Below are 10,088 nucleotides of genomic sequence, written 5' to 3' on the forward strand. Positions count from 1 at the left end.
TAATTTGTGTAGGGCTAGTGGGTTACACAGCATCTAATTCAGTACAATGAGAGAATGTCTTAAGAATCAAATCCTTTTAACAGCAATGAAAAAGAGAGTGTATGCACCATTAAGTTCACAATGATCCTCACAGAACATGAGGCACAAGCAATATTTTTTAAACCACATTATGGGCTTCTTACAGGAAAACCAATCTTGCATGAGTGCATGGGCACAGAAACAAACTCATAGCATTTCATACAAGCAAGTTTAATATTTACCCTTTGACAGGTCAAGTAGGTAAAGCACAGCATAGTACACAGTCTTATAACACTCACATGCAAGCCAGGTTCACACCTGTAACATTGCACAAAAGAATGGCAAGCTTCAAAAAAAAAAAAAAAAAAAAAAAAAAAAAGTTCACAGGATCAGAAATCTGATAGATTAGTAGTGCATTCCAGGATAGCTTAACCTTTAGAGAAGAAACTTGCTCAACTAAAAATATAAAAATGACTTTGTAAAGCACAAAATAAAAACGGACCGAGCAAGTGTTCTAAAAGAAAACCATGTATTAACGTCAAACAGTAGTATTAAAACATTTAAAAAATGAAGAGGAAAACAATGTAGGCCAATAAACTGGCATTTCCAAAATGCAGAGAACGGTCCAGTGGCCTTATACTAGAGGATAGCTGCCAGCTGTCGCAATGCCACAATGGTTCTTTCGGTCTCTGGCCATGTAGATGTACCCTTTGTCACCCCATTTCTCAGTCCAGCTAAAGATACAGAACAAAAGTAGCGTGCATTTAAAAAGGTTGTACCTGCAGTTAAGTGGCATTTAAAAAAAAATAAATTAAATAACTGGGGAAACCGAAGTAAATCATACCTGTTCTTCACAATCCAGTATCTCTTCCCAACAACATCTGCACCCTCATAACCATAACCAACAACCAAGACTCCATGGTCAAGTTCTTCAGTGCTGCAATCCTTCTCATAATAGATGCCTAGAGTAGAAAGTTAAGGAAGTTAAATCTCAGAGACTGTCAGTTTGATTTAGGTTTAAAGCCACGTCATTTTATAATGGTTGTGCATACAATTCAAATAACCATAATTTAGACTGTTCTCAGGGATAAACCACGTACCAGACTGATAGAACTGGAAGGATTCGTGTCCAGCATCAATAGCAACGGCTACGGGACCCACAGCAGCAACAGCCTTCATCAAAGCGTGCTCTTTACCACTGGGAATGTCCACAAAACCAGTGTCATTAGCAGCATTATAACGGGGGTCATAGTGGCATGGCTGATCATCCTGCAAGCACAACAGAAATATTGTACTCAATACAGACTCGATGCAGGGGTTAAAAAGAGCAAAGCCTTGACACGCACTATAGATTGACTAGTTTCTAGTGTCAGAAAGAGCACAACTGATTCTTACCGTTGCAAGGTACGGATACGACTCCTCAGAATCCAGCCCATTGTTGTCCTGGACATATTGGAAGGCCTGGTCCATGAGGCCTCCATCACAGCCATGATTGCCCTCCGGCCGAGAACAGTCCATCAAGTTTTGCTCACTCAAAGAAACCAGCTTTCCAGTTTTACGGAACAGCTGACCCTCCAAGGCACCCGTTGAGCTGAAAGCCCAGCAAGATCCACACCGTTTCTAGGATCAGGAAACAGGACTTTGTTACCAAATGAGGAATACATGCACATTAATACATTAAAGGGATAGTTCAGCCAAAAAAGTAAATTCTGTCATCATTTACTCACCCTCAAGTTGTTCCAAACCTGTATGGGTTTCTTTGTTCTGCTGAACACAAAAGATGATATTTTGAAGAATGTTGGGAACCAAGCAGAGAGAGCAACCATTGACTACCATAGTAGGGGGAGAACAAAAATACCATGGTAGTCAATGGTTGCTCTCTCTGCTTGGTTCCCAACATTCTTCAAAATATCTTATTTTGTGTTCAGCAGAACAAAGAAACCCATACAGGTTTGGAACAACTTGAGGGTGAGTAAAATGACAGAATTCTCATTTGAGTGAACTATCCCTTTAACAGATTTAGAATGAACAAGAATTAAGAATCTAGAAACCAGTTTGATAAATTGTTTGCTTACTTGGTCTTTAATAGGGGTAACATAGCCCTTCTCTCTCCAGTCAACCTGTTGGGGAGCCTCAAAAAAGCTGGGTTCCATAAACAATGAGCCTTTTGGCTTCCGGTTGGGGTCATGACTGTAGCCATTCATCGCCTGTTTGAACTCCTCTTTTGTCTAAAAGGGTAACGATTAAATCAGTGTTGAGCATGAAATGGATTATATTTTACAAGAGATTAATCCATTCAGAAAATGCCACAGAAAAAGAAAAAAAAAAAAAGTCTCTGAACTGCTTACCATGTCACCAAATTGGTTCATGCCCAGTCGGAAGGTGTGTTTGCCCAAGGAGTGCTCGAGGTTGTGAAACTCAATTTTTCTTAAGTTCTTCTCCCACACCATTCTCCTCCAGCCCTCTTCTTTCTGAAGAAACAGACATTTTAGCCATTGCAAAATAGAATTTCTGTAAAAAAAGACATGTCTGGCTACAAGCTCTAGTACTACCCACCTCATGGTAGATTTTTCCATGCCAGCTCTTCCAGAGGTGCCAGTGGTCATCTAACCGCAGGTCTAAGCTTGGAGCAGCAAACACTGCACTCATGCATAGCGTGAGGAGCAAGGCAAACATCATCCTGCCTGGAAGACTGTAACAGAAGAAAACAAGACTCAATTTAAAGTAATGTCACAGTGGTGAGTTACACAGACTGCAGCAGTAAACGTTTGATCCAATTACAAGGAGCAAACCCTCAGTGCGCATAAAAATAGTTATTCCAAGTTAAGACACTTAACATGTACAGGTAACAAAACCACATACATACAAAGCATAAAATAATAGTTTTGTAACATTTGTAAGCTTCTCTAGCCTAGAAAATATTTAGACAGCTTATTTAATTTATCAACTCAAACCCAGCTAAATATAATTTGTGCACCGTGTACACACGAAATTAGAGAAATAAACGTACCTTTTACCAGCTAACGAAATGATTGACCATCATTGTTTACAACTGAGCGGTTTTTAAAGCGTGCCTGAACATAGAGGCGGCCTCTCATTGGCTGAGAGTGATGATAAGCCAAGTGTTTACAGCCAATCATGTGACGCAAGAGTCTCATCCATTCATGTGATCCAGCATCACAAGATCGAGAACTCATCACTGGAATACGATGATAATTGAACTAACTAACAAGATTAAAAATTACTTTGTCTGTGTTTATCTTTTTTTTTTTTTAAATCGGCGTTTACAGTTCAATTGTAATTAAATGTTTTGATTTCTGTTTAATTAAAATTATTTATTGCTTTGCTCTTTTCTGTGTACATTTTCTTGTTTGTTTGTGCTTGTCAGAGAAGCGTGTGTCTGACAAATCCAACATGCTCAGACAAAAAATATTAAAGTGAAAACACTTAAAATTCACTAAGTAAGCGTTTGGAAACACAATCAGCGGCTTGTGTATGACTCTTAAAATGTTTAGCAGCCACAGTACTTCTTAGCATTATCTAAGCTTGATCTTAGTCTTTCAGTTGCAGTCTTGCACATATGATATGACATAATTCGCATACATATTGAATTACTTTTCAAGTTTAAACCTTTTTTGCTCTTAATATGTCTAAGAACATGCACTGAATATTATTTCTGAATCTCCATGCAGGAACATCTCTAGAACAATTATTTTTTTATTTCATTTTTTTTTTTACTGTTATAGTGTTCTTCAAAGACAGTCTCAATGCTAGTCTCTATGGATAATGGCTTAAGTGAGTCGTTATTAAATGGTGTCAAAACACAGGATGTGGTTTATAATATAATCACTAATTAAACAAACCTTTGACAGTTAGAAAAAACCACTGCACAACCACAGATATTTCTTGCATTCAACATAGAGACATAGCAGAAAAAGGAAACTGAAAAGAAATCTGTGGCCTGACGTTTGATTGAGTGAGAAACTAAATTTGCAGGTAGGCCTAACCGGTGCAATTTAACAATGGCAAACCCTTGGTTAGACCCTAAAATACACTGTTGGATGTTACCCGTTTCACATTGCAGTCACGTCATGCATTTTATTCTGTGGCTTTGTACAAAACCTCTTTATTTGTTATCTTGTCATCTCTGAATAGGAAGCAGTGACATGTGACGTGTTTACCTGTGGTAGATGTTAATGAATGCATTGTGTGACTGCATGATTAAACAGGTCAATCAGTAAATGATGTCTTCAGTACTTGAAAGGTGCCAGAACAAATGATCAGACAGAGTGGAAATCAGACTTCAAATGATGGAAAAAGCTATTCATCACAGTTCATCCTCCTGCAGATGAACTGTTTAAGATAGAAAGATCACTCAGAAAAGTCAGGAAGTTACTTTTCTTGTGGTCATCAGAAACTGAATAAAATGAGCCACATGTAACTAATGCCATTTCTCATCACAAAAAAACCTTTGCATACTTCTACTTAGTTACTAATCACATTATTGTTAATAATTCTCTTAGAGTGGTAACATTTAGTTAGTTATTTTTTTAGTTTTTATGCAATGCAGCCTTGCCTGACTTAGAATCATTAAATACACTGCCACCATCTGCGCAACAAGGGTAATGCAAGTTGATAGGATGAATTAAGGGGAATTGTTGTTGTTTTTTGGCACTTTTGACTTATGCAGTTTACATTTATTATTACCCTAACACTTCAGACCAACACAGAAGACTTTAACCACAATTACAACTCATAGACTTGTTTTTGATTGACTTAATTTTTGCTAATGTAATTTATCAAACTTGAGGCCAGATCAATGGCCAAAACTGAACTGCCAATAAACATCTTATTCTCATCTATCTCATTCACAAATGCATTTTTCATTATTTATTTCCTCCCCTGGCTCTCAGTCCACCCTTTGTTATCATGAAAAGAAAAGAACATAAAGGCCACACTTAAAATGACAAAACATTTATTGGCACAGACACAGAAATCATATATTACAAATTTAAAATAAAAATAAGAATGAACTAAAGATATCTTAAAAGCTAGAAGAAAAAGTTTTAAAGTTCACGTGCATGTGCTAGCCTACAAACCTTATTTTCTCCATGGGATATTTCGGTGATGTTATTAAAAATCAGTCAATTTATTAGAAATTACAGTGAATCCATTAATATATATTATAGACATAATTAAGTCAAATTCAGATAATTGGAGTCATTATCCGGCAACTCTTCCTCACTCTGTGTGCGAGTGCTCTTGGGTTTGTTGTGATCTTTCAGCTGCCCAGAGGTCTGACCGCTGGGATTCAACGCTGGGTTACTTCTCCTCTTCTGGTGGAAGAGACATTGGTTGAGATAAACATTTGGTGTGGCACATGCATGAAATCTGACTTTACTAACACATTTAAGACCTTCCAGGTCTTTTTTGAGAGAAGACACATTCTACATTATTCATGAAAAATTAGCGAAAGTAATTTCACTGTAAATCATTCACTAAACCATTCGGTCATAATTTATTGCATTGAATTCAAAGGATTTGTTTCTTTTTTATTCTTCTTTTTTCCCTTTAGAATGTGGAAGAGTTTGAAATTATTACCTTATAGCAAACCATTCCAGCCATGACTCCACACAGTACTATTATTAAACCCATGCCACATCCCAAAGAGATTATCACTGTGATGGGGAGACCTGAGAGAAGATTAACACAATGTTTCATTTCTTTTTCTTTTTCATTATGCTTCTGATTAGTGAAAATCCAGGCCTATGCATAAACAAACAACACTAAATCTAAATTCAAATTATAGTTACAACAAAGTTAAACTATGAGAATATGCAAAAACAAATCTTCAAACATAAATTCACAGATCATAGCTACTCTACTTTTTTTTTTTTTTTATCCTTTTATTTTTCCAAAATAAAATTAGCAGCTGTTGTTACCAGAATAATGTTTTATATACTGTAAACATATTTACAGAACAACCCTTAAATTTTACAACAACAAAAAATATCATTTTAAATCCAACAGCCATTTTTTGCTGAATGAGCAAGGCCATGCTGCTACTAAAATAACTTAACACTAACATGACATCCACCATCATAACACAGAAGGTACTGAGAAAACCACATTATAAGTATAAATGTAGAATTATTACAAGTAGAATAAGCTTTTTCACAAGCGTATGTAAATACTTGTATATAAGTTGCACACATATACAAAACACCATCATGGTTACATTAAAGGGCTAGTTCACCCAAAAATGGAAATAATGTCATTAATTACTCACCATCATGCCGTTCCACACCCGTAAGACCTCCGTTCATCTTCGGAACACAAATAAATATATTTTTGTTGAAATCCGAAGGCTCAGTGAGGCCTCCATAGAGAGCAAAGCAATTTTCACTCTCAAGATCCATTAAAGTAGTAAAAACATATTTAAATCAGTCCATGTGAGTACAGTGGTTCAATATTAATATTATAAAGCGACGATCATATTTTTGGTGCGCCAAAAAAAACGGCGCGGCAAAGTCGCATGATTTCAGCAGTTTGGTGGTTTGATTGGCGCACCAAAAATATGATCGTCGGTTTATAATATTAATATTGAACACTGTACTCACATGGACTGCTTTAAATATGTTTTTAGTACATTAATGGATCTTGAGTGTGTAAATTGCTTTGCTTTCTATGCAGGCCTCACTGAGCCTTCAGATTTCAACAAAAATATCTTCATTTGTGTTCCGAAGATGAACGGAGGTCTTACAGGTGTGGAACGGCATGAGGGTGAGTAATTAATTACATTATTTTCATTTTTGGGTGAACTAACCCACATTAACAACATAAGATGTAACATAAAACCCTAATGTACATAACTAATAAGTAAACGAATCTAAAACATAAGAAAAAAGAAACAATTATTCAAATTAAAAACCATCAAATGTGAAGTATCAGGAAATTCTGGGAATGTCAGTTTGTTTTTTCACTGTAAATTATAAAAGATAAGATTTTTTTACTTCAGTTAGTTTTTTTGTTTTTACATTTAACAGTATTTTACTGTAAAATTACTCAAAATATAACGTTAGATCAATACAGGGAACTTATTGTTAACCAATTAAAGGATTAGTTCACCCAAAAATTAAAAATCATTCCCTCATGTCATTCCAAACCCATAAAACCTTAGTTCATCTTCGGAAAACAAATGAAGATATCTTTGATGAAATCCGAGAGCTCTCTGACCCCTCCATAGACAGCAATTTAATTACCATTTTTTGTAAGGCCCAGAAAGGTTAAAATGTTAAAATCGTCCATGTGCCTCCAGTGGTTCAACCTTAATTTTATGAAGCGACGAGAATCCTTTTTGTGCTAAAAAACAAACAAAATGACTTTATTCAATTCTTCTGGTCTGTGTCAGTCTATACAGTTTATGTTGGCCAGCTCCTGCTCAGCATCACACGCATGCATCGTGGTGCTCACATGAACAGCATCGGCCAATGGTAAGCCGGCATTCTGACTGACACAGATGAGAAGAAATTGTTGAATAAAGTCGTTATTTTTGTTTGTTTTTTGCGACACAAAAAGTATTCTCGTCGCTTCATAAAATTAAGGTTGAACCACTGCAGTCACATGGAGATTTTAACGATGTCTTTACCTTTCTGGGCCTTGAAAGTGTGAATTAAATTGCTGTCAATGGAGGGGTCAGAGAGCTCTTGGATTTCACCAAAAATATCTTAATTTGTGTTCCGAAGATGAACAAAAGTATTACAGGTTTGGAACGACATGAGGGTGAGTAATTAATGACAGAATAAAAATGTTTTGGCGAACTAACCCTTTAACAGGTTTTTGCTATCGCATTTAGTGTCTTTTGCAGTTAAAATGTCATAGTTCTAGTTCTGTACCTGTTTCCTTTGTTCTCATTTTCCAGCCACTATAGTGTGTATAAAAGCGTGTGAAGGTGTGTTACACACCTTCACACGCTTCTGTTTCTGTTAATTACCCAGTAAGCAAGTTTATGTTTAAAAGACGTCTAATAGTCGTCCAAAACACAGCCCTGACATTTAGGCGTCTAACTTAAATATGGGTAGATTCCCATATTTAAGCCCTCAGTTTCCTGTGCTTCATTGTTCTATACCGTCAGTGTATTTAATGTTGCCAGAATCATAATCTATGTTTGTTCGTTGGCCAGAGGAGAATTGGCACCCTAGTTTTAACTGAATAAGTTCCAGTGGAACAATAGTGGAACACAGCACTTTTCTGATGATTGTGCTATGCATGTTGCGTGCCTCATCTTGAGTGTTAAATAAAAGTCAGATATGGTTGAGAATATGCTAAATAGCCATGGTTATAATTATAATTTGAATGTATATTTATAAAATGTAATTTGCAGGAACAAAAATGTGTTTAATTTTAACTAACTGACAAACCGCATGCCTGGTGTTATGTTGAGGACTTGAGGTAGATAATTATTCTTACCGTTTTCTGTCCTTTTCACTAGATTAATTTTTCCTTGAAGACTCCCTTGCGGGAAAGTGCTGAGTTTATAGCAGTAAGTCACAAAGTCGCTGTCTTGTAATTTTTCCAGTATAACACTGTGGTTCGATTTTGCAAAAAGACGACCAGCATAGCTGTTGTCAACTATAGTGAGTCCATGGATGGGGCTGAACACAAAAACCTTCTGATCCGGACACCTGCCCCATTCAGCAAGGCTTACTGTCATGTCTCTTGTAACCTTGAAGTCAAAAGTTGCACTCCCACCCAAAGGAGCTTGAATCACATCTTCATCTGTAAAGGCCCCTATGAAAAACAAAGAGAGAACAAATAAAAAGAAGGACAATAAGATAAATAAATAACCGTATAATGGCACAAACAGCAATTTTCAGACTAGCATAACTAAACATCGTCATTTATCAGCTTATGATCAGTAAATCGTTTTTTTTAACAGTTTATATAGCACACATAGTCAATCAGGTGTAAAAAAAAAAAAAAAAAAAAAACCCTCTGTTCTTTATTGTCAGGCGCTTGTGAACCCATATTTGCTTTCTCTTCCCTTATCTAACTGCCTCAGTTTCCTTCTTTTAATTTAACAGTTGAGTTATTTTACTGAAATATATTTTCACTATATATCACACGATTAATACGCAACTGTTGAAAAGTTTAAAGGGGAATTGTTTTTTTGAAAGAAGAGTGAACTTTTAAACTTTCTATTCATAAGGGAAAAAATGGATCATGATTTCAACAAAAAATATTAAGCGCCACAATTGTTTTAAACATTGATAATAATATAAAATGTTTCTTGAGCACCAAATCAGCATATTAAAATGATTTCTGAAGGATCATATGACACTGAAGACTATAATGGCTGCTGAAAATGTAGCTCATGCCATAGGAATAAATTAAATTTTAAAATATATTAAAAACAGAAAAAATATTTTACAATTTATTATTAGTAGTTATTATACAATTACATATTATACAATATGTTTTACTGTATTTGTGATCAAATAAATGCAGCACAAAAATCACAAAAAAGAGCTTTTGAAGGTATAAGGTGTGTGTGTGTGTCTCAGTCACATCTCTCACGTACCTGTTATAAGGGTTATGAAGAGTACCAACACATGTGTCCGGTGTTGTTCATATAATACAGATGGGTTAGTCTGTCCGATCCTCATGGTGTCTTGCGCTATGCTGGACGTATGATGTCGTCTAACGTATTTTTCAGCATAAACAGAAAGTAACCACAAAGGCGACTCTGGTGGCTCTATAGCCCAAAAAGTGGGGGCAGGAGTTTCAGTAAATCTAATCTTTTAAAACAACTTCCTGTAAAGAAGGACTACGTCTAAGAACTATAGTAGAGGTATTATTGTATACTTAAGAATTCTATATGGTTTTTAAAGTAGACAGAGAAAAAAAAAAAAAAAAGATGCTCTTTGCACACTGCAATTTGTTTAAAAAAAGTAAAACTGTACATTGTTCATATCAATCTTTATAGATTAAAAAATTAAAATAATATTAGTCTCAAGTGTCATTTCACTTCATTTTGCATAGGAGGAAGTGCAGTCTAAAGCACTCATGCA

General features: G+C 35.7%; 2 protein-coding genes across 2 annotated transcripts; both read right to left on the reverse strand.

The window, feature by feature from the left end:
• Positions 1-230: 230 nt before the first annotated feature.
• On the reverse strand, positions 231-3,053 carry ctsll (cathepsin L, like). Its single transcript, XM_079814111.1, has 8 exons — positions 3,029-3,053; positions 2,575-2,710; positions 2,367-2,489; positions 2,094-2,246; positions 1,414-1,638; positions 1,119-1,287; positions 863-980; positions 231-752 (listed from the first exon to the last, which is right to left on the reverse strand). The coding sequence occupies exons 2-8, from the start codon at positions 2,695-2,697 to the stop codon at positions 653-655; spliced, it is 1,011 nt and encodes a 336-aa protein (XP_079670237.1). The 5' UTR covers positions 2,698-2,710; positions 3,029-3,053; the 3' UTR covers positions 231-652.
• A 1,925-nt stretch (positions 3,054-4,978) lies between these two features.
• Positions 4,979-9,709, reverse strand: LOC307125061 (uncharacterized protein). The gene is made up of 4 exons (XM_079814675.1): positions 9,599-9,709; positions 8,488-8,808; positions 5,620-5,711; positions 4,979-5,354 (listed from the first exon to the last, which is right to left on the reverse strand). The coding sequence occupies exons 1-4, from the start codon at positions 9,681-9,683 to the stop codon at positions 5,214-5,216; spliced, it is 639 nt and encodes a 212-aa protein (XP_079670801.1). The 5' UTR covers positions 9,684-9,709; the 3' UTR covers positions 4,979-5,213.
• Positions 9,710-10,088: the final 379 nt, after the last annotated feature.

This window comes from Gobio gobio (genome assembly GCF_949357685.1).
Source record: "Gobio gobio genome assembly, chromosome: 4".
Taxonomy (NCBI): Eukaryota; Metazoa; Chordata; class Actinopteri; order Cypriniformes; family Gobionidae; genus Gobio; species Gobio gobio.